Source organism: Natrix helvetica (assembly GCF_964273705.1).
Source record: "Natrix helvetica genome assembly, chromosome: Z".
Taxonomy (NCBI): Eukaryota; Metazoa; Chordata; class Lepidosauria; order Squamata; family Natricidae; genus Natrix; species Natrix helvetica.
Genome location: NC_138554.1, coordinates 9,825,135 through 9,849,127, shown reverse-complemented (window position 1 = coordinate 9,849,127; position 23,993 = coordinate 9,825,135). Strand labels below are relative to the sequence as shown.

Genomic DNA, 23,993 nt, shown 5'->3' with positions numbered 1-23,993 from the left:
TCTGCCATCTTGAGAGTGGGGTGATGGCTCAGTGCAGTGGTGAGATCCTGCTGGTTTAACAACCGGTTCGGTGATTGCGTTCTTTGCGCGCACGCTCTCTGCACACCCCCACGCCTGATGCACAGTTTTAACAAAACGTACCCTGCACGTTATTTCTGGGGAGTAACACAGCTGAGGGGCGGCAATACGTTCTGCCACGCAAATCAGCTGAGAGGATATAGGTAAGTAAAGCGGGTGGGCGGGCCCACCTGAGCGTCGGAGCGAACCGGTTTGCTCCCCAGCTGGAGCTACCGGTTTGCCTGAACCGGTCCGAACTGATTGAATGCCACGCCTGGCTCAGTGGTTAAAGAAGCTGGGCTTGTCAGCTGGAAAGGTGATCGCCCAGGTTTGAGAGCCAGCGCCACGCAACAGGGTGAGCTCCTAGGTTCGAGACCCAGCGCCACGCAACAAGGTGAGCTCTCAAGTTCGAGGCCCAGCGCCACGCAACAGGGTGAGCTCCCAGGTTCGAGACCCAGTGCTACGCAACAGGGTGAGCTTCCAGGTTCAAGACCCAGCGCCACGCAACAGGGTGAGCTCCCAGGTTCGAGACCCAGCGCCACGCAACAGGGTGAGCTCCCAGGTTCGAGACCCAGCGCCACGCAACAGGGTGAGCTCCCAGGTTCGAGACCCAGTGCCACGCAACAGGGTGAGCTCCCAGGTTCGAGACCCATTGCCACGCAACAGGGTGAGCTCCCGGTTCCTTGCTCCAGCCCCTGCCCCCCTCGCAGTTTGAAAGCATGCAAATGGGAATAGATAAATAGGTACCACTTTGGTGGGAAGGTAAGCTACCTCCCTCTGCTAAGAAACAGAGATGAGGACCGCCCCTCAGGAGTCAGACACGACTGGACAAAGGAAAATCTTACTTCTACCTTTTTTTGCCACGTTCCCAAAAGGGGCCCTGGATTTCCCAGAAAACAAGGATCTCTTGTGAAAACCTTAGCAAAACTCTATTAATGGGGGAACAAACAGATTCCAATTTAGGCATCCATTCTGAACCCAGGAACACTGAAAATCCACCGAGATGCAGTTGTGTGCTAGCGTTATTTTTTAAGAATCTCAGAAGAACTTGGTTGTTAGGTTAACTGAATCCTAGAATCAAAGGGCTGGAAAGTACCTTGGAGGTAGGGGTGGGCTTCTGGGGGTTCGCAGGGGTTCGGGAGAACCTCTAGCTAAGATTCTGTGCAGTTTGGAGAACCCCCAAATCCTGGTCCTGCCCACCCCGCCCCTCCAAGGAATCCCCACGTGGCCCGTTTTAGATTCAGGTAAGTTCAGGGCATGCACGGAGGCTCAGGGAGGGCGAAAAATGAGTCTACTGGAAGTTCAGGAAGGCTAGAAATGGGGAAGGGGGGCGTTTTCGTCCTCCCGGAAGCTCGAGAAAAGCCTCCGGAGCCGGGGGGGGGGAAACACCACCCCGGGTGGTGCAGGGGGCCAACTAGGCCATGCCCACCCGGCAACTGGGCAGAGAACCCCTTGCTAAAATCGTTGAAGGCCACCCCTGCTTGGAGGTAAGGGAAGTGAGAGAGTGTGCCAGACCTATTCGGTTTTACATTAGCTCGGGAGTCTCGAAACGTGGCAACTTTAAGACTTGTGGACTTCAACTGGCTGGGGAATTCTGGGAGTTGAAGTCCACAAGTCTTCGATGCGATTACTGACGCCCGAGAATGAATTCTATTTGTCTCGAGGCTCCGTGTTTGTCTTGCAAGTCTTGTGTCTCACCACCCCGTCTTCTTCTGCAGCTCAGACGGATGGACTACAGCGAAGTGCTTATTGACCAGAGGTTTCATCGCCATCTGATTGGGAAAAACGGCGCCAACAGTGAGTCTAGAGAGCAATAAATGAACCCTGAAGGATTTGAGGTGGCTGGGGCAGGGTTAATTTTCCCGCCGATCACCGTAAGGTTGTGTTGTGGCCTGCCAGCGACCAACAGAGCTGGCAGCAGGGTTGGACAGTGAGGAGGTTGGGGAGGAGCATGGGCAAGTCCTGGAGGCTGGGGAAGACTCAGACGAGGACTTTGCGTCGGAGGCAGAGATGGGGCCGAGGCCGTCTGGCAGTGATCAGGTGCCTACGGAGCCAGACAGGAGCGAGGCAGAGGAAAAGCTAGAGCCTGTTCCCAGTGTGCGCATGCGCAGAGCTGCCAGAAGAAAAGAACAGCTCAGAAATCAGGGTCGACTTGGGAGTAAAGTCACAGGTGGAAGTTGATTACCCCTCCCACAGGACATAAAAGAGGAGCGAAAGGGGAGTGGGCTTTTGCAGGAAACAATTCCTTCGTTCGGTCATTAGATTCGTTTCAGGAGTGTGAAGATCTGTCCGTGAATCTAAGAGACTCTGCGCCCGGTCTTTCCTTGCACAGCGCCTCATTTGGAAAATATTGACATGGCAGCTTTCCAAAATAGATGAGGTCTGTGGTCATAAATATTCCTTTGAAAGACCATTTGCCAGGCCCTTGCCGAATGTGAATGAGAGGAACTCACAATCATTTCATAAAAGGGATTTTGTCAGGACCAGGAATCTGCCTCACGGTTTTTGGCGAAGCCTAGGTCAGATCAGGCTGAAGCACACACACAAAACCACTAAATAACAAGTAAGTCGTTTCTGTTAACATTTCCCAGCGTGTCCATGGAGAGTCCCAGCCATCCAGATCAGGTTTGCCCCAAAGGTTCTTTTTCAAAAGACAGCTGGACTTTGTTTTACCTTGAAGATGTTTCCCTTCTCATCCAGGAAGCCTCTTTGGTTCAGTTCCAAACTGAAGAAGCTTCCTGGATGAGAAGCGAAACTTCTTCAAGGAAAAATAAAGTCCAAAAAACCTTTGGGATCTCCCAGACTGACCAGTAGGTGATGGAAGCCAAGTTCTCTCTTTTTTTGCATCCTTAAAAAGTTTAACCAGATAGCCCTTTTCCTCTTCCATACTGGGTGTTAATCAGTGACGTGCAGTCAGGTGAGGCACAGCCTCACCGCTCTCATCATGAAAAGAAACCTAAATGTAAAAGGAAAAAGCTGAGCTAGTTGCTGCCTCACCGTGGATGACTCTGCTTAACTGTTAAAAAAAGCCTCTAAAAAGCGCCCTCTACTATGAGGCAGGAGAACTGCATGCCTCATCTAGTCTGACTTTAGGCGTTTTATGATCACTCGAGCAGAGTTAAGCAAGGGTTAAAAGCCTAAAAATTCCTGACGTAGTTGAGGCACGCAGTTCTCCTGCCTCATAGTAGGGGGCGCTTTTTTAGAGGCTTTTTTTAACAGTTAAGCAGAGTCATCCATGGAAGCCAGGCAAAGAGCCATGCTGTAGCACACACACTTTCCCCCAGCCTCTTTCTTTTGGAAGGCTCAGATCGGCTCCCCTCCGGCTTCTCTGCCTCTCCTCTCACCCCAGCCTGCCAGCAGGAGGTGAGTGGGTGGGCTTTATTGCATTCCAGGCATTTCCCACCCAGACAACAGGCTGCATTTGCAATGGTGGAGGTGTTTGGGGAAGGCAGCAGGGGAATGGTGGTGGTGGTGGTGGTGGCAGAGGAGCTGCTTTCAAGCCACTGGAAAAGATATCCAATCCAACTTTTGCGTGTGTGTGTTTGTTTGAGAGTGAGTGAGTGAGAGAGGGAAGGAGGTAGGAGAGATAGTCCAATCCAACGTGTGTGTGTGTGAGAGAGAGAGGGGGGGGGATGGAGGAAGGGAGAGAGAAACAAATGCTGTCGTTTTCAATCGGAACTGAGCATGCCTGGCTGTGGAAACTCTGGGAGTTGAAGTCCACAAGTCTAAAAATATTTGAAACCCACCACTGTGTCAGTGCCTCACCAGCCATAAACCTCACCGCACGTCACTGGTGTTAATCTTTCTTTCATCTGTGTGACTTGGCTCAGGGCTATAGGTGAGCATTTTGGCTTCCCGCTTTTTAGTTTCCCATCAACCCCCAAAATAAGTTGACCTCGCTCCAATCCTGCACCGTAGGTTATCTTGACAGAGAATAGCTCAAGAGTCCTCGGGGGCTTTTGCTTTTGGGATTATAAAATTCCTGAAGACGCCTGGCTGCTTTTCTTGTGTCTGTTAGTCGGACGGTTGCCATTGAAACCTGCGTTCCTTCAGTCTTTGGATTTTCTCTTTTCTTTTTGCTGATGAAACGATTTTAATTTTGCAACACATGGACAGAGTAAACCGTGGTTTCAGTGCGGAAACTCTGAGCATCCTAGTCTAAGGCGAATCCCCAAAAGCTAGACAATTCCCGGAAGCCTGGCGTTTAAACAAATCAGCCATCGCCAGGTACATAGAGATAAACAACAACTACATGCCATTCAAAAGATGAATAAATAATCCAAAAGGGAAACAAAAGGACCAAAAACACCCCCTCCCCAGCAATCAACACCCAGATGAGCAGGAATGAACAGCAAGATGGATAACAGACCAACGATCAAGAAATAAGCAATCGCCCAATAAGCAGGTGTGGTTTTCTCTCCAGCAAAATCCGGAAGACGCTGTCTACAATCTAGATCAGTGGTTTTTGGATTTTCACTATCACACTTCGCTGGAGAGAGGGAGCAGAGCTGGCAGGAGATTCAGACAATGAGGAGGCTAAAACATCTGGAGAACGGTTGCAGGAAATGGGCATGTCTAGTTTAATGAAAAGAAGGACTAGGGGCAGTGACATGCAGGCAGGGGAGGCACAGCCTCACCATTGTCATCATGAAAAGGAAAAAATATATATAAAAGGAAAAAGGCGAGTACTGAAGTGAGGCTAGCTAGCTGCTGCCTCACTGTGAATTACTGCCTAACTGTTTAAAAAAGCCTCTTAAAAAGCGCCCTCTACTATGAGGCAGGAGAACTGCATGCCTCATCTAGTCTGACTTTTTAGGCATTTTATGATCGCTCAAGCAGAGTTAAGCGAGGGTTAAAAGCCTAAAAAAATCCCGAGGTAGGTGAGGCACACAGTTCTCTTGCCTCATAGTAGAGGGCGCTTTTTTTAGAGGCTTCAACTCTGTCATTCTGTTTAAAGCTGCAGTGTCGCGCCCGCTCTTCCTCCTCTCTTTCTCCGTTTCTGATGCCCCCCACCCCCACCCTCCCTCTTTTCCTTCAAATTTCCTTTTTTTCTTTTTTTCTTTAATAAATGCAAGGCCAGTTGCCATTTGGACTGAGTCTTCTCTGTTGAGTTAACCTTGCATGAATTGCAAAGGGAGGAAGATTAGGGAGGAGGGGGAATGCGAGCCTACCAAAGCTTCCGACAAACAGGTGGATTAGTCAGTGGGGCGTCGGGGGAGAGGAGAGAACGGCTGAGCTCCGGCGCGGGCGAAAGAACGTGCTTTCCCCTAGCGAGCTTTCCCCCGTGGTCCGGGCCAAGCTGCAAATGATGGATTGGCTCAGATCTGGCGCTTCTTGGTGGGCTGGAAGGCGAAAGCCTTTTGCCGTGCCGGGAAACGTCATGGCAAAAGGAGCAGCTGGTGAGGTTGCTAGGAGAGAGCCCGGGAGGAAAGGTGCGCGCGCAGAGGAGAGGAATCTAAGGCAAAAACAGCAATTGGCTCTCCCCGACGAGCTTCCTCGCCCCTCGCTGCTTTTCTCCGGTTGCTGCGTTTTGTTGGAAGTTCTCTCCACCCCCCCCAGCGCCTGCTGGACCGTGGATTGCAATAGCGCTTTTTATTATCCGAGGTGGGCTAATGATAGAATCTAGTCATTTTTCCTGAGCTAAGGCCACGCTTATTCCCTTTTAACCACCTGAGGTTCCTTTGGTAACAGACGGGGATGGCTGCTCCCCCCCCCCCAAGCTCCAGGAGGAACATGCTTATTCTTCATTGTTTTCTAATTTCTACCCACCCCTACCTGCCATTGAGGGCGTTAAGCCTACTGCTGCTGAGGGACACACTGGGGGAAAGAGTAGGAATTCCTCCTCCCGCCCCCTTGCCTTTCATCTCTCCTCCTCTTCCTCCATTCCGAATTAAATATGCAGAAAACTTCACCTGAAGCAACTTTTGCAGGTCAACATATTAGAAATGTTCCTTATACAACGGCTTAGGCAAACATCCAGTGCAGGCAACATCTATTAAATTAATTATTAATATTTAACTCGCCTTAAATACAACCCAAAACTTCTATCCAGGGTTGTCGGGGGACAATACGTTTTCAATAGTGTAGGCCGTTCCCTGCTTAACTTTATTACTGATAGCTGTTCATTTCCAAGTAGAACTGAAGTAGAATATCAATACAATACAATACAATATTAGAGTTGGAAGGGACCTTGGAGGTCTTCTAGTCCAACCCCCTACCTAGGCAGGAAACCCTGTACCGTTTCAGACAAATGGCTATCCAACATCTTCTTAAAGACTTCCAGTGTTGGGGCATTCACAACTTCTGGAGGCAACTTCTCTTCCACTGATTAATTGTTCTAACTGTCAGGAAGTTTCTCCTCAGTTCTAAGTTGCTTCTCTCCTTGATTAGTTTCCACCCATTGCTTCTTGTCCTACCCTCAGGTGCCTTGGAGAATAGTTTGACTCCCTCTTCTTTGTGGCAACCCCTGAGATATTGGAACACTGCTATAATGTCTCCCCTAGTCCTTCTTTCTCTTAAGCTAAACATACCCAGTTCCTGCAACCGTTCTTCATATGTTTTAGTCTCCAGTCCCCTAATCATCTTTGTTGCTCTTCTCTGCACTCTTTCTAGAGTCTGAGCATCTTTTTTACATCGTGGTGACCTAAACAGAATGCAGTATTCCAAGTGTGGCCTCACCAAAGCATTATAAAGCGGCATCAACACTTCACGTGATCTTGATTCTATCCCTCTGTTGATGCAGCCTAGGACTGTGTTGGCTTTTTTGGCAGCTGCTGTACATGGCTGGCTCCTATTTAAATGGTTGTCCACTAGGACTCCAAGATCCCTTTCACAGTTACTACTACTGAGCAAGGTACCACCTATTCTGTACCTGCGCATTTCGTTTTTGTTGCCTAAATGTAGAACCTTACTCCTTTCACCATTGAATTTCATTTTATTAGATAGTGCCCAATGTTCAAGTTTCTCAAGATCCTTCTGTATCTTAAGGATCTTTTCTCGCCATTTTACTATGCAATTGCAAAAAGATGCAAGCTGTCCCAGTCCTCCCTTCACAACGATTGTTTGTCGTGTTTCAATAGGAGACAGGTAGCCCTGAACCTATGACCACAACTGAGCCTAAAGTTTTATTTTGCACAGTAAGACAGGTGAGGTGAATTTTGCCCCACGCTACGACTTTTCTTGTTGCAGTTGTTAAGCGAATCACCGCAGACGTTAAATTACTAGCGCGGTTGTTAAGGAAATCTGGCTTCCTCCATTGACTTTGCTTGTCTACTGTCAGAAGGTTGCAAAATGTCAGATGGTTGCACAAAGGGATCAGGTGACTCCAGGACACGGCAAGCATCAAAAATATGAACCAGTGGCCAAGCACCTGAATTTTGAACATGTGACTATGGGGATGCTGCAATGATCATCAGTGAAAAAGTCACTTAAGATAATTTGTAGGATTTTAAATGTTTGTAAATCTGATTGTGATGGCATCAGTGCCTCACCAGCCATAAAGCTCACCGCACGTCACTGACTAGGGGAGACATGATAGCAGTGTTCCCATATCTCAGGGGTTGCCCCAAAGAAGAGAGACTCAAACTATTCTCCAAAGCACCTGAGGGCAGAACAAGAAGCAATGGGTGGAAACTAATCAAGGAGAGAAGCAACTTAGAACTGAGGAGAAACTTCCTGACAGTTAGAACAATTAATTGGTGGAACAGCTTGTCTCCAGAAGTTGTGAATGCCCCAACACTGGAAGTCTTTAAAGAAGATGTTGGATAGCTATTTGTCTAGGGTTTCCTGTCTAAGGAGGGGTTGGACTAGAAGACCTCCAAGGTCCCTTCCAACTCTGCTACTGTATTGTATTGTATATAAAAGAAGGGGAGGTGAACAATGGAGGACAATGAGCCCGCTCAGGAAACACAACAAACATGGATGCTGACTGCCCCCCCCCCCCCCGGCTGGGGAATAAATAGAATAGAAGAGAGGGGAGTGGTTGGGTTGTCGCAGGCAACCGTTTGTATTTCTGGAAAGTTGGTTCCTTGTGTGTTTTGTGAGACTGCCTTGCCCACAACTGAGGTTCGTCTATGTCTCTGTTTGAAGTGACTTAATTTGCAGCCTCCCTGCCGGGAGCTCACAGCCCTCCATTTACCATAATGACTGATAAGGACTATTGTTTTGGTTAAATCCTTGCAGGACTCTTGCCTGGACTTTCTGTTGGTGAATGCAATTCATTATTATTATTATTATTATTATTATTATTATTATTATTATTATTATTATTATTATTTTGGTACTTTCCCCCCCAGTCAACCGCATCAAGGAACAGCACAAAGTCTCCGTCCGCATTCCTCCCGACAGCGAGAAGAGCAACCTGATCCGGATCGAGGGAGACCCCCAAGGCGTTCAGCTGGCTTGTAAGGAGCTTCTGGAAATGGCAGCCCGGATGGTAAGGAGAGGGGGCTCCTTGACCTGCCTCAAGGATGTCTCCTGCCTATTGGTGGGAAGTCCTCAGGGAAGGTGGCTCGGCGGCTAAGACGCTGAGCTTGTCGATCGGAAAGATCGGCCATTCGGCGGTTCGAATCGCGTAATGGAGTGAGCTCCCGTTACTCGTCCCAGCTTCTGCCAACCTAGCAGTTCGAAAGCACATAAAAATGCAAGTAGAACAATAAAACCACCCTTGGTGGGAAGGGAACAGCATGCCGTGCGCTTTCGGCGTTGAGTCATGCCGGGCACATGATCCCGGAGACGACTTCGGACAGCGTTGGCTCTTTGGCTTTGAAACAGAGACGACCGCTGCCCCCTAGAGTCAGGAACGACTAGCACATATGTACGAGGGGACGCTTTACCTTCACCTTACCTCAGGGAAGGGGTCCGAACAAACAGTTGGTTTGGGTGCAACGCCTTCCTTGAACTCTTCTCCTAGGAAAATGAACGCACCAAGGACCTGATCATCGAGCAGCGCTTTCACCGGACAATCATTGGGCAAAAGGGCGAGAAAATCAAGGAAGTCCGGGACAAGTTTCCAGAAGTAAGGAATTCCCTCTTGTCGTATTGCCCCCCCCCCCCCAAAAAAAAAGGGTATTTCCAGGTTTCTGGCAAAAATGCAACACTTCGTTTTGGGGTTCCCAGTAGGCTTCGTGCTTTATTTTAGCTTAATTGAAATATATTTTATTTTATATTTCAATGTGTTGTTTTTCTAACTCATCTTTCTTTGGGGAACGCTGGAGGAGTGTCAGGTGGAAGCAAGCAGAGTCGCTCATGAAAGGTTTAAGTCATCAATTTGTTGACTTCTACCTGTCAGGATTTCGACCAGTGCCCTAAAGCAATTAAGAGTCTTAAGAATAGCGTAGCGTAGCATAGCATAGCATAGCATAGCAAAGCATAGCATAGTATAGCAAAGCAGAGCAGAGCAGAGCAGAGCAGATCTTAGCAGAGCATAGCATAGCATAGCAAAGCATAGCAAAGCATAGCAAAGCAAAGCAGAGCAGAGCATAGCATAGCAAAGCATAGCAAAGCATAGCATAGCAAAGCAGAGCAGAGCATAACATAGCAAAGCATAGCAAAGCATAGCAGAGCATACCATAGCATAGCATAGCAAAGCAGAGCAGAGCATAACATAGCAAAGCATAGCATAGCATAGCATAGCAAAGCATGACATAGCAAAGCATAGCATAGCAAAGCATAACATAGCAAAGCATAGCATAGCAAAGCATAGCATAGCAAAGCATAACATAGCAAAGCATAACATAGCATAGCATAGCATAGCAAAACATAGCAGAGCTTAGCAGAGCAGAGCAAAGCATAAAATAGCATAGCAAAGCATAGCATAGCATAGTGATAGGATAAGATAGGGTAGGATAGGAATAGAATAGAATAGAATTTTTTATTGGCCAAGTGTGATTGCATTTGTCTTTGGTGCAGATGCTCTCAGTGTACATAAAAAGACAAGATACCTTCCTCAAGAATCATAAGGTAGAATACTTCATGATAGTCATAGGATACAAATAAGCAATCAGAAAACAATCAATATCAATATAAATCGTGAGGATACAAGCATCAAAGTTACAGTTCTACGGTCCTAAGTGGGAGGAGATGGGTGATAGGAATGATGAGAAGACTAATAGTAATAGTAATGCAGCCTTAGTGAATAGTTGGACAGTGGTGAGGGAATTATTTGTTTAGCAGAGTGATGACATTGGGGAAAAACTGTTCTTGTGTCTAGTTGTTGCGGTGTGTAGTGCCCTATAGCGTCGTTTGGAGGGTAGGAGTTGAAACAATTGATGTCCAGGATGCGAGGAATCTGTAGATATTTTCACAGCCCTCTTTTTGACTCGTGTAGCGTACAGGTCCTCAGTGGAAGGCAGGTTGGCAGTCATTGTTTTTTCTGCAGTTCTGATTCTCCTCTGAAGTCCGTGTCTTGTCTTGTTGGGTTGCAGAACCAAACCAGGCAGTTATAGAGGTGCAGATGACAGACTCAATCATTCCTCTAAACCACCCGGAAATAAAATTCCAGTCCTTTATTAGGAGCACCGTGTCAGTATTACCTAGGTCAGGGGTCAGCAAACTTAAAATGCTCAAAGAGCCACAAAGGTCCTAATCGGAAGTCCCCCATTCAATTCTGGAGCCGACTGGAAGTCTGGTTCCTCCCCCCCTGGAGTCTTCTCCTAGCACAGCATCCTCTACCTGTCCTAATTGAAAGCCCTATCAACTGTGGAGCCGACCGGCAAAAGGGGGCCACAGCAGACAGATGAAAGAGCCACATGCGGCTCCAGAGCCGCAGATTGCTGACCCCTGACCTAGGTTAAGCCAACTCTGACTTCACTCCCTTCATGCCTTGCCTCTGACCCTTCTTCCCCCACCCCCTCTCAAAGTGTGTTACCCGATCACATTCCCCAACGAGGTAATTTCGCGGGTTGTAGAAGTCACTCCCTTCCAAGCATTGCTGGTATCCATGGAGGTGGCCTTGACTTACTCAGCCAGAATGCATCTTGTTATGACTGAGGAGTGAATTCCTTTTGTGCATCTGCGAGGCACGATTTCCTGTCCCCCTGCCTATGGCAACTCGGGAGCAGGTCAGGGAAGCTTCGCGAGTTGACGCTACCTATGTTAGAAGAGTTTCCCCAGACTTTTTACTTTCCCCAAGGAACAGCCAGATAAGGTTTCATGGATCTTGGGAGGACAAACAGTCAGGCTTATGCCTCTTTCACTCATGCAAGGATTCAAGGCTAATTTCCTGCTTGATCCCACCTTCCAGCCCAGCTGGCATTTTCCCAATGAGAAGGCATGTCTACAAGTCTTGCCTCATTTTATTTCCATCGCAATAGTCCTCTGGGTCAGGGGTCTCCAACTAGGGGTGGGTTCTGGCCAGCTGTACTGCCGGTTTGCTCGTGTGTGCGCTTCTCGTGCGTGCTGGATTTGCGCTGTGCACGCATGCACAGTTCGATTAAAATTGTTCTGCGCATGCACATAAACTCAAAAACAAAATGGCGACAGCGGCGACCTGGTAACCGGTTCGGGGGCGTGGCAGGCCTGGGTCGCTGCCGGTTCCTACGACCCAGGCCTGCCACGTCCCCGGACCAGTCAAAACCGGTAGAAACCCACCTCTGTTCCCAACCCCTGAGCCGTGGCTTGTTGGAAACCGGGCCATGGGAGAAATGGGTGTGTACGAAGCTTCAATCATGCCATTGGAGGGTGCCTGAGCTCATGCGCAATGCTCCTTTCCCGTAAGTAGAGCTTCGCATGTCAGCACAAGCGCCCTCGACGTAAGGGCCCTCTGCTCGGGTAGGTGCCCTCCCTTTGCGCGAATGGAGCTTTGTGTGCGAGTGCAAGTGTGTGCCAGGTCTCTGCTTTGCAGTAGGACTTAATCAAAGACTTTGTTGCGTGTGTCTCTGTATCTGTGTGTAGATAGATGGATGGATGGATGGATAGAAACATACATGCATACTGTCAACTTGTAAAGCGTTTCCATGCCTATTATCAAGTTGACATTGAAGGAACTGGGGTGGAGGGGAGGAATTCCACACATACCTTTGACCAGGTTCAGATCTCAGATTTTTACAGCAGGCGTGTGAGGCGCGAAGGTTTGCAACCTGCTGCAGCCCTTCGTTGATGGATGTGATTTATGACACAGACTGAGGGGAGGGGAGACACAGGGATGTAAAGTTGGGCCACCATTAAACGGAAATCAGATTTGGCTCCCCGGCAGGAAATGCCAAAATGTTGCTCCTGATAAATGACTGGATTTCTTTTGAACTTTGCCTCGAGGTTCGTAAATTAAATAGGGCATCTTTTGGAAACCTCACACGTACATAGCGAGAAAGAGAGATGATAGAGAGATAGCGATAGATAGGCGCTCTTCTTTTTCAAACTTCACGTGCCCTGCCCCTCTACCCTTACAGGTAATCATCAATTTCCCCGACCCGTCGCAGAAGAGCGACGTCGTGCAGTTGCGTGGGCCCAAAAACGAGGTGGAGAAATGTGCGAAGTACCTACAAAAAGTCATTGCGGAATTGGTGAGTCCACTTGGATGAGCTTCCAGGGAAGAGGTTTCCTCTCCTTTTCCGTCATTGGGGCATAGAGAGGAGATGTCCCTCTATTCTTTTTTTGGATAGCTGCTCCTCTGACACTTCTGAGCCAACACAGCACACATTCCTTGCGATGGTTAGGTTAAAAGTTAGATTGCTAGTTTGTGACTATGTTGGGATTCTAGGCCGCTTCCTCTTTTTGACTCCATCCCTGGATTCTGCTCACTCCTTCTACAATATCAGGAGATACATAGTGCTGAAGCGCTCACCCTGGGATGTTAGGGGGCTGGCGGGCCTCTACACCGTAAAGCCTGAGCAAGCCAGAGGCTGGACTACAGCGCCATCTGTGCCCTGTGTCCATCCTTCCTGTCTTTACATCTGCAAGTTCCCAAGATACATGAATGGAGGTGAAGTAGAGCAGGAAGTAGAAATCTCTCTGGCTTAACTCCCTTCCTTTTCTGTACCTTAGATCGAAAACAGTTTTTCCATCCCAGTTCCCATTTTCAAGCAGTTTCACAAGAACATCATTGGGAAAGGAGGCGCCAATATCAAAAAGGTAAAACGGGGAATGCTCTCCCCACCTCACTCATTAAGCACTCTGTCTTCTGTGTGCAAGTATGTTAACGGTATAATGGTAACGGTATACACTCCCCTTTTTATGGAAAGGGTCGAAGCCTAGGTATGTAAAAGGAGGCGGTGGCTGGTACAGTAGCTAAGGCCCTGAGCTTGTCGATCTGAAAGGTCGGCAGTTTGGCAGTTCGAATCCCTAGCACCGCATAATAGAGCGAGCTCCCGTGACTTTATATACATTAGACCATGGGCGGGCTTTGAAAATTTCAGCAATGGGTTCTCTGCCTGGTTGCTTGGTAGGCGTGGCCATACTGGGCGTGGCTTACTGCACCACGGGGGGGGGGGCATTTTCACCTTCCCCAGGCTTTGGAGGCTTTCCTTGAGCCTCTAGGATGGCGAAAAATGCCTCCCCTGAGCTCCGGAGGCCCTCTGGAGGTCAGAAGGGACCCCGTTTCCTTCCTTCTGGAATTTCCGCGAGGCCCATTTTTATCCCTTCTCGAGCCTTACCTCACATCCAAGACTCCTGGGAGAGGAGGGTTGGGCGAGGCCAGCCACGGATGGGAATAGCAGGTTCTCTGAACCGGCCATAACGTTAGCTACGGATTCTCCCAAACCCAGGTGAACCTGTAGCAGCCCACCACTGCATTAAGAGTACCCCCAAGTCACACTGGATTCCAAAACTGTTGTGATTCCCGCGTAGATGGGCCCTTGGATTTGGAGGTTTGGAGATTCTCCCCATAGTTGGGGCTCTCATTAGGAGACGTCAACGCCCATTGAGAATATGTGGCCCAAGTAGGTTCCCTATCCCCTTGGAGGAGCCCCTTCCACCCATCGTCTCTTGAGGGCAGTTCCTTGTAGAGTTCATGAGAGTAGTCTAGCCACGAGGCTCTGGGGTTTGATGTTGTCTCTTCACAATAGATTCGAGAGGAAACCAATACCAAGATTGACCTCCCTACAGAAAACAGCAATTCCGAAGTGATCCTGATCACGGGGAAGAAGGCCAATTGTGAGGATGCTCGGGATCGTATCTTGGCCATCCAGAGAGACCTGGTGGGTGTGTGAACCATTTTCCTCCTCCTTCTCCTCTTCCTCCTCCTCTTCCTCCTCCTCCTCCTCCTCCTCCTCCTCCTCCTCCTCCTCCTCCTCCATACTCTGAATGTGCTGCCCCCCACTCAGCCACACGTCCAGGGTTGGTGTAGAGAGCTTTGTTCAGGCTATTCCCCCAAAAGTTCCATTTCAAGTAGGGAAAAAAGTTTCCGACGATCAGCTGTGTGCCGCACGATTTATATTCACTAGAAAGCAGGAAATCCTTTCCTAAATCGCGTGGCGCCGCTGAGTCTGCTTTGCAGACTCCGGAAAGGCTTCTTAGCGCCTGCGGTGCGTTGTCGCGCACGACGCAAACCGGTAGCAGATTTCAGAGCATTTCACCCCTGCAAAAAACCTACTTGTAAAATTGTAACCTGGGATAGTGGGGGGGGGGGGGATTCTGAGTGTTGGAGAATAGAAACACCCCTAGTTCAGAAGGTTTCTGAACCATGGATTCTGATTTACCCATGTCGGAGCAAGCCATAAAGATCCGCAAATCAGATCCTTCCAGTGGTGAGTTGCAGGCGGTACAGGCCGGTACGCGTGTACTGGTGCCTGTCGGAAGCAGCAGCTACCATACCGGAACGGTACTTTGGAGGGCCCGCCTGCCTTCATTCCTTACCTGTATTTCAAGGAAACAGGCCATCTGCGCATGCACGCATAGTGTACGGCGCCTGTGCGATGCTCCACCGAGCAGCTGGAGCGTTGCAGGTGGTGGGTGCGCATGCGTGCGCAGCGCTCGTGCCCGTAGTGCACGCCCGGCTCCCGTTGCAGTGTACCGGTTGCAACGGGAACCGAAACACACTACTGGATCCTTCCTATCCCAAATGATGCGTTTGACAAAGTACAGTACGTTGTCTTTTGGCTACGGATAATTGTGTGTTTTCTTGGTTTGCCTCCCTCTAAGAATCCTGGGTATAAATATTGTGGGCTTCCTACCTGTAGCTAACCTGAAATAAAGTCCTCGACTTAACACCAGTTCCTTTAGCGATGGTTCAAAGTTACAGCGGGGCCCGAAAAAAAGGGACTTGCGACTATCTTTCACCCTGACGGCTGTTTGTAAGCACACACCCTGGTCACATGACCAAAATTCAGGCGCTCGTCAGCTGCTTCATGTTTAGGATGGTTATGAGGTCACGTGATCCGCTTCAAGCAAAAGTCAATGGGGAATCCAGATTCACTTAGCAAATCTGTGACTAACTCAGGGGTCGGCAACCTTAAACACTCAAAGAGCCACAAAGGTCCTAACCGGAAGCCCCCCCGTTCAATTCTGGAGCTGACAGGAAGTCCGGTTCCCCCACCATAGAGTCTCCTCCTAGCACGGCGTCCTTTTTCCTCTACCTGTCCTAACCGAACACATTCTTGTTACATTTAGAATAGAATAGAATTGGAAGGGACCTTGGAGGTCTTCTAGTCCAACCCCCTGCTTTGGCAGGAAACCCTACACCACTTCAGACAAATGGCAATCCAACATCTTCTTAAAGACTTCCAGTGTTGGGGCATTCACAACTTCTGGAGGCAACTTCTGTTCCACTGGTTAATTGTTCTAACTGTCAGGAAATTTCTCCTAAGTTGCTTCTCTCCTTGATTAGTTTCCACCCATTGCTTCTTGTCCTTCCCTCAGGTGCCTTGGAGAATAGTTTGGCTCCCTCTTCTTTGTTGCAACCCCTGAGATATTGGAACACTGCTATCATGTCTCCCCTAGTCCTTCTTTTCATTAAACTAGACATACCCAGTTCCTGCAACCGTTCTTCATGTGTTTTAGTCTCCAGTCCCCTAATTATCTTGGTTGCTCTTCTCTGCACTCGAGTCTCCACATCTTTTTTTACATCGTGGCGACCAAAACTGAATGCAGTATTCCAAGTGTGGCCTTACCAAGGCATTATAAACTGGTATTAACACTTCACGTGATCTTGATTCTCTCCCTCTGTTGATGCAGCCTAGAACTGTGTTGGCTTTTTGGGCAGCTGCTGCACACGGCTGGCTCCTATTTAAATGGTTGTCCACTAGGACTCCAAGATCCCTTTCACAGTTACTACTACTGAGCAAGGTACCCCCTATACTGTACCTGTGCATTTCGTTTTTCTTGCCTAAATGTAGAACCTTTCTTTTTTCACCTTTTCTGCTGAGTCTCTCACCAAAGGGGATCGATCACCTGTTGGAATAAGGAACAGAAATCTGTGGGGCCCTTGATCCTCTCTGAGCTTGGTGGTTTTCTTCCGGGTGTTTCATTATCAAACCGGGTAACATCGTCACAACACTGATAGCGTAGCCCAGCTTGGTAATGAAACGTCTCTTAAGAAAACCTCAGAGAAGCACCAGAGATCTGACAGTTCGAACCTGAGCTACAAATATCCTTTCCTGTCAGAAGAGAAATCGAACATGGCGAATAGCGTGGTGGCCAGATTGCTTATTTCATTCTGAGCTTGGATTTTGTAGCTTTTTCTCGTCTCGCCCTCAGGCTAACATCAGGGAAGTGGACATCTCCATCCCAGCCAAACTGCACAATTCGCTGATTGGAGCCAAGGGGCGTCTGGTGCGTTCAATCATGGAGGAATGCGGCGGGGTGCACATCCATTTCCCTTCCGAAGGCTCGGGCAGCGAGAAAGTCACCATCCGAGGGCCCGGCGAAGAGGTGGAAAGAGCGAAGCGCCAGTTGCTGCATCTCGCCGAGGAAAAGGTCGGCACTTGGTAGACGCCCATCCCCAATTTGGGGGTTTGCAGAGCAGATTAACAGATTAACAAGAGTCGGAAGGGGCGTGTAGGTCATCTAGTCCACCCCCCCTCCCCACCCAAGCAGGAGACCCGACACCTGTGATGGCAAACCTATGCGTGTGTGTCCGAGGTGGCACGCAGAGCCTTATCTCTGGGCACGTGCGCCGTCGACAGCTGCTCTTATGCTTTCTGGCGCACACACGTGTGCCAATCAGCTGGTCTTTGCGGGTGCCAGAAAACGGCTTGAAAAAATGCCCAAAAAACAGATCATTTTGGGGGCATTTTCAGGCTGTTTTTGAGTTGTTTTCAGGCTGTTTTTGAGTTGTTTTCAGGCTGTTTTTGAGTTGTTTTCAGGCTGTTTTTGAGTTGTTTTCAGGCTGTTTTTTGGGCCCAAAATGGCCTGAAAACAACCTAAAACCAGGCATGTGTGTGCTGGCCAGCTGATCTTTGAGGGTGCCAATAAATGGCCTGAAAAACGCTCAAAAACCAGACCGTTTTAGGCCATTATCAGGCCATTTTTCTTGCTGTTTTCAGGCTGTTTTTTGAGCCAGAAATGGCCCGAAAAATGGTCCAATCTCTTCTTGAAAGCTTCCGGTGATGAAGCTCCCACAACTTCTGAAGGCAACTTCTGTTCCATGGGTTGATTGTAGAGAACAGCTCTAAAGGGCCTTAAAGGGCCTGAACAGTAAGGAGGTGGACTAGCCTTGAATTAACCATTATTAACCAATAAACGCTAAGCAAAATAATCAGGTATGAAAGGTATCGAGGAAAGCAGAGACACCATAGAGCAGGGAGAGGGACCTATGGCAACTTTACAACCTTGGGCCTTTACAACCTTAGGCAGCCTGGCTGCCTGAGGAATTCTGGGAGTTGAAGTCCACAGGTCGTAAAGTTACCAGAGCTGACCATCCCTACCATAGAGTTTTTCTCCTTAGCTCTCATGCCCTTAACCAGCGATGGCGAACCTTTTTTGGCTTGATTGCCATAAACGGGGGGAGCGCAGGGAGGAGTCATGCTTGGGCGTGCCACACCCATAATGCAATGCGTGACCCTCCAGCGTGCATGCACGCATGACAGGCGCGACCCCCTTATTTTTGCATGTTTTTTTCGCCCTCTCCGGGCTCCAGAGGCTTTATAGGAGCCTGTGGAGGGCAAAAACAGCCTCCCCCTAACCCCCCCGGAGGCTTCAGGAGCTTCCCTGAAGCCTCCGGAGCGCAAAACCCTGGCCCTGTGGAGAAACCGGAAGTTCGGGAACGCACTTCCAGTTTCCTGGTAGGGCCAGTATAAGCCCTCCGGAGCCTTCAGGGGCCTTCCGCTTGACCCTGTGACCTCTCAATTGTCATAAATATGTAGGAGATGACCAGGCTGAGCCCGAGGGAGGTATCAAATGCGCCATAAGTCATGAGTCCCTGCGATCCTGCAAGGGATCTATGTCCAGCCCATCTTGAATGCCTTTCTTATCTCCCACTAATTTGCCTTGACTGTTAGTAGCTCAGATTCTTGTAGAGCGCTTGAGCTTGCAATAAATCTTTACACTCATTTCTTTTTTATTATTATTATTATTATTATTATTATTATTATTATTATTATTATTATTATTATTATTATTTTCTTTGTACAACACCTTACAGTCATTATATCAACATTATTATGTCATCATACCTGTACATGTAAATATTATTTCGCTTCTATGTTTATAAACCGTTATACACAGTTCTCTCTCTATATATATATATTGTTTTTTTATATATTGTTTTTCGGCTTAATTAATTTTATTCTTGTTTTGCAGCCATTTGTACCAATTGTTCCAAATTTCATAATATTCCGACTCTTTGTCTTTTAATTTTAGTGTTAATTTGTCCATCTCTGCACAATCCAAAAAATTTTATATCACTAATTTGTCCGAGGGGATATTATTTTGTTTCCAGCATTGGGCAAACACTATTCTAGCTGTGGTCAGCAGATGTGTTAATATGTACTTAATTTTCTTTGTATATTTCCCTTTGATTATTCCCAGCAAAAAAAGTTCGGGTTTCTATTTTATTTGTTCTCCTGCAATTTCTTGCACCCATTTCCAAATTTTTGTCCAATATTTTTGAGTTTCCGGGCAGGTCCACCACATGTGATAGAAAGTCCCTTGTATTTTTTTACACTTCCAGCAGGATTCATGTTTGGGTACATTTTAGCTAATCCCGTTGGTGGTAAATGCCAACGATAAAACATTTTATACATATTTTCTTTGAGTGCTACTGATCGTGTTAGTTTATAATTTATGTTCCAAATTCTTTCCCAATCCACTAGATCTATATTGTGTCTAAAGCTTTTGGCCCACGCTATCATGCAACCTTTAATTTTTTCTTCTTCTAATGTTACTTCTAATAAATATTTGTAAATTTTCGTTATGAATTTATTTTCTGGGCCAATTAAAATTTTATCTATTTGTTGTAATTCTGTGTATATTCCATATTCTTTTACATCTTTTTTGTATCTCGATTGTAGTTGAAGATATGGCCACCAATCTATATTTATATTTTGTTCCTTTAATTCCTGATTTGTTTTCAAATGTCCTTGAATGTCTAAAATTTCACTATATCTAACCATTTTTTATAGATCTAGTGTATTGGGATGTGTCATGGCTTCCATAGTGGAAAGCCATGTTGGTATTTTCATGTAGTATTTTTCTCTAATTTTATTCCAGACCTGTATCAGTGGATCTCTAATATAGTGTCTATGAAAGTATTTTTTTTTTCTTTTTACCCTCCTCCCATAGGAAAAAGTGCCATCCCGTTTGCAAATCGTGGCCCTCTAATGTTAGTATTCTTTTATTTTTTAAATTTATCCAATCCCTAATCCATGTTAATGCTGCTGCTTTGTAATAAAGCTCCCAATCAGGGAGTCCTGTACCACCTCTGCTTCTGTCATCCTGTAGAGCTTTCAACTTTATCCTGGATTTCTTCCCTTGCCATATAAATGTTAATATAATCTTGTTCAATTCAATTAAAAAAAAATCTAATTTTATGGGGATTGTTTGAAATAAGTATAATAGTCTCGGTAATACATTCATTTTTATGGCTGCTATTTTCCCTAATAATGAAAGTTGTAGTTTCCCCCATAATTCTAGATTTTTTTTTATTTGTTGCACTAATTTTGTATAATTATCTTCTTTTATAGTTGAGCACTTTGCAATTAGCCATATTCCAAGATATTTAACTTTCTTTGTCACTTGCAGTCCTATTATTCTTTCCAATTCTTTATTTTGTTCTTCCTTCAAATTTTCAGTTATCATTTTAGTCTTTTCTCTATTAATCTTTAACCCTGCCACATCTCCATATTTTTCTAATTCTCGCATTAAACTATTTGCTGTTTCTAACGAATCTTCTATAATGAACGCTCATTTCAACTGCCTGAATCTCCTATTTTGCCCGGCGCTTGGCGAAATACATGCTAAGCTCCCAAATTTTGATGATGGTGCCATGGTGTAAGAGTGAAGACCAGATATAAATCACTTTTTTTCAGTATCGTTATAACTTCAGGTGGTGGAAGGCGAGGGTCACCTGTCCTACTTGAAGTCTTTTGGAGAACTGATGCATCTCTGCGTTTTTTACCTCCATCCAGCAAATCAACAACCACTCAGTGGAACTGCACGCTAAGCCAGACTACCACAAGTTCCTGATTGGGCGTGGAGGTGCTAATATCCGCAAAGTGAGGGACCGCACCGGTGCCCGGATCATCTTCCCCACCCCTGAGGATAAGGACCAGGATGTTATCACCATTGTGGGGAAGGAGGACGCAGTACGGCAGGCCCAGCAAGAACTGGAGTGTCTCATCCGTAACTTGGTATGGGTCGTACAGCTTTGGCAGAGGTCTCCAAAGATGGCAAGTTTAAGACGCGTGGACTTCAACTCCCAGAATTCCTCTGGAGGAATTTGTTGAGTGGACAAATCCCTAGAGCTCATAGCGCCATCGCTGTGATTTCATTCACGCAGGTTGATCTTCCCTTAAGGACGTTTTCTCTTCTAGAAGGTGGGTTGGTAGAGATGGAGGACCACCCAAAATCATCTCTACTTTGGAGGGGGAAGGCTAACTGTTCTGACCTAGGCTTCCCCAGCAGCACGAAGCTGTGTCCTCGTCCCGATAAACCCCTTTTATTTAATTTACAGTTAATTCCTCTTCAGCAAAGCCTTTCCTCTCCCACAGCTTTTCAAGATAGTTCACAATTACCGACCTTTGTTAGGCTTGGAGAGTGGCCAGGCCGATATCTTTCAGACGCCGCAATACTTGGCAAGAGTGCAGGAATGAACCAATTGTCTCCTGCAAACATTGTTCTCCTCTGGAGAACGGGTAGCGGAAATTTGGAGTAGTTCAAAGCACCAGTAAATACCACCTCTGACTGGCCACGCCCCCATCTACTCTCTGCCCGAGTCCCAGCTGATTGGGAGGAAATGGGGATTTTGCAGTATCCTTCCCCTGGAGTGGGGTGGGTATGGAGATTTTACAGTATCCTTTCCCTGCTACGCCCACCAAGCCACGCCCACAGAATCGGTAGTAAAAAAAATTGAATTCCACCAATGTTTTATTCCCTATGGGAAGGGCCATTTACCATCCACCTGTGGCTTTACTCCCAAGTTGACCCTTGTTCCTTAGCTGTTCCCTTCGTCTGGTAACTCTGCGCATGCGCACACTGGGAACAGGCTCCAGCTGTTCTTCTGCCTCACTGATGTCTGACTCTGCAGGCAGCTGATAACTGTCAGATGGCCCTGGCCCCATCTCTGCCTCCGACGCAGAGCACTTGTTAGAGCCTTCCCCAGATTCCAGGATTGGCCCATGTTCTTCCCCAGCGTCCTTGAATCTGCTGCCTGCTCTGCTGGCCACTGGCAAGCCACAACAATACCTATTAACTGTTCTGCATTAGGAAGATTTTATAGTTTTTGCAATTCCTACTTAAAAGAAACCTGTAGGAATTGATGGGGAAGGGCTTGTCCTAGGAATTCTGGGAGTTGAAGTCCACAAGCAGTGACTTGCAGTCAGGGGAGGCAGGGGAGGCACAGCCTCACCACTGTCATGAAAAGAAAAAAAATGTAAAAGGAAAAAGGTGAGAGCTGAGGTCAGGCTGAGCTAGTTGCTGCCTCACTGTGGATGACTCTGCTTAACTGTTTAAAAAAGCCTCTAAAAAGCGCCCTCTACTATGAGGCAGGAGAACTGCATGCCTCATCTAGTCTGACTTTAGGCGTTTTATGATCACTTGAGCAGAGTTAAGCCAGGGTTAAAAGCCTAAAAATTCCTGACGTAGGTGAGGCACGCAGTTCTCCTGCTTCATAGTAGAGGGCGCTGGTTTGGGTGGGGCTTCTTTAGAGGACTCGAGGCAAGAGCAGAGTTGAAATCCTCTCTGAAACAGCTGGAAAAGATACGTGTGAGTTGGAGGGAGGGGGAGGAATTCAAACTTCAAAGTGTAGTTTGATTGCAGGCAGAGCCACGTTGCCTTTTCAAACCTGTAATCAGTGAAGCTGGGCTGGATCCTTCCGGGGCTGGGGGAAAGTGTGTGTAGCCCAATCCAACTTGTGTGTGTGTGTGTGTGTTTGTGTTTGTGTTTGAGAGAGGGGGGAGAGAGGAAGGAAGGAGGGGAAGGGAAAAGAAAAAGAAAGAAGGAATCTTCTTTCGCAAAGGAGAAAAACAAATGCTGTCATTTTAAATCGGAACTGAGCATGCCTGGCTGTGGAATTCTGGGAGTTGAAGTCCACAAATCTAAAAAATTTTGAAACCCACCACTGTGTCAGTGCCTCACCAGCCATAAACCTCACCGTACATCACTGTCCACAAGTCTTAAAGTTACCAAGTTTTGGAGACCCCTGAGCTATTGGATGGGGTTGGGGTGAGATGCTGGATCAAGAGTGGGAGCATTATTTACGCACATCCTTATTGCAGGAGTTGCTGTCATTGTTTTCATAGGGGTTGAAACCTCCCCTTATTCCTCATTATTCCTCATAACGATATTGCCGCTAATGGTTTTAACCAGATGAAACCAGAGGTGAGTTGCTGCCGGTTCGGCCTGGTTTGGCCGAACATGTAGTGGTGGCAGCGGGAGGCTCCGCCCAGACGCTACTGCGCATGAGCACGAACAAACTGGTAGTAAACTGGTTAGCAACCCACCGCTGGGCCAAACATTCTCTTTCCAGACGGGATCGAATTGTGAAAGGTGGAGGAGAAACAACTTCCATGAAGCGCGAAAGCTGAGTGACTCCTTCTGTTCCCCACCCGCTACTTCCCCTCTAGGATAATGTCATTGAAGACTCGATGGTGGTGGATCCCAAGTACCACCGCCATTTTGTGGCCCGTCGGGGACACGTGCTGCGGGAGATTGCAGAAGAGTACGGTGGGGTCACTGTGAGTTTCCCCCGGACAGGTGTCCAGAGTGATCGCGTGACGCTCAAGGGAGCCAAGGATTGCGTGGAGGCGGCCAAGAGGCGCATCCTGGAGATCATCGGTGACCTGGTAGGTCAGGCTCTTCTCTCTGGATTGCGGGGGGCATTAAAAGTGGCTCTTGTGTGGACCCGAGTGTGAGTCGTCTTAGAAAAAGCACCTTTCCCGTCCTTCTACCATGAATCTGCCAGCAGAGAATGCCTCTCATGCTGTCCCATTTAATGAACAAATCCCTAGAGGTCATAGCAACTTTTAAGATAGAGGAGATAACCTTTATTGATATTTTCTACCGTGGGCACACAGGCATACATTAAAATTGAAATTCTGTTGCCTGCTCTCAAAGGAAAGTGTATATATATCCATGCACATACATTACACAAATATACACATTCTACACAAACACACATACACACACACACACACACACACACACACACACACACTGTATCTATGTACATACATACCGTATTTTCCAGAAAATAAGACAGGGTCTTATTTTCTTTTGACCCCCCCCCCCCAATGTTGCTTGGGCCTTATTATCGGGGGGGGGGGGGGCTTATTGGTTTGGGGTTGCCGGATGGCTGCTCTCTTGCGAGCGGGCGCCTGAAGAGCAGGGCACAGCCTCGGGGGCAAACG

General features: G+C 47.5%; 1 protein-coding gene across 1 annotated transcript in view; it reads left to right on the top strand.

Moving 5' to 3' along the window:
- LOC309401074 (vigilin-like) overlaps positions 1-23,993 on the top strand; it is a 110,342-nt gene that overhangs the window by 61,542 nt on the left and 24,807 nt on the right. Inside the window, exons 11-19 of the mRNA XM_081970018.1 lie at positions 1,776-1,854; positions 8,352-8,491; positions 8,969-9,073; positions 12,444-12,557; positions 13,039-13,125; positions 14,058-14,189; positions 16,687-16,905; positions 20,556-20,777; positions 23,211-23,429. Coding sequence (XP_081826144.1) covers positions 1,776-1,854; positions 8,352-8,491; positions 8,969-9,073; positions 12,444-12,557; positions 13,039-13,125; positions 14,058-14,189; positions 16,687-16,905; positions 20,556-20,777; positions 23,211-23,429 — 1,317 coding nt within the window. The remainder of the gene's footprint in view (positions 1-1,775; positions 1,855-8,351; positions 8,492-8,968; positions 9,074-12,443; positions 12,558-13,038; positions 13,126-14,057; positions 14,190-16,686; positions 16,906-20,555; positions 20,778-23,210; positions 23,430-23,993) is intronic.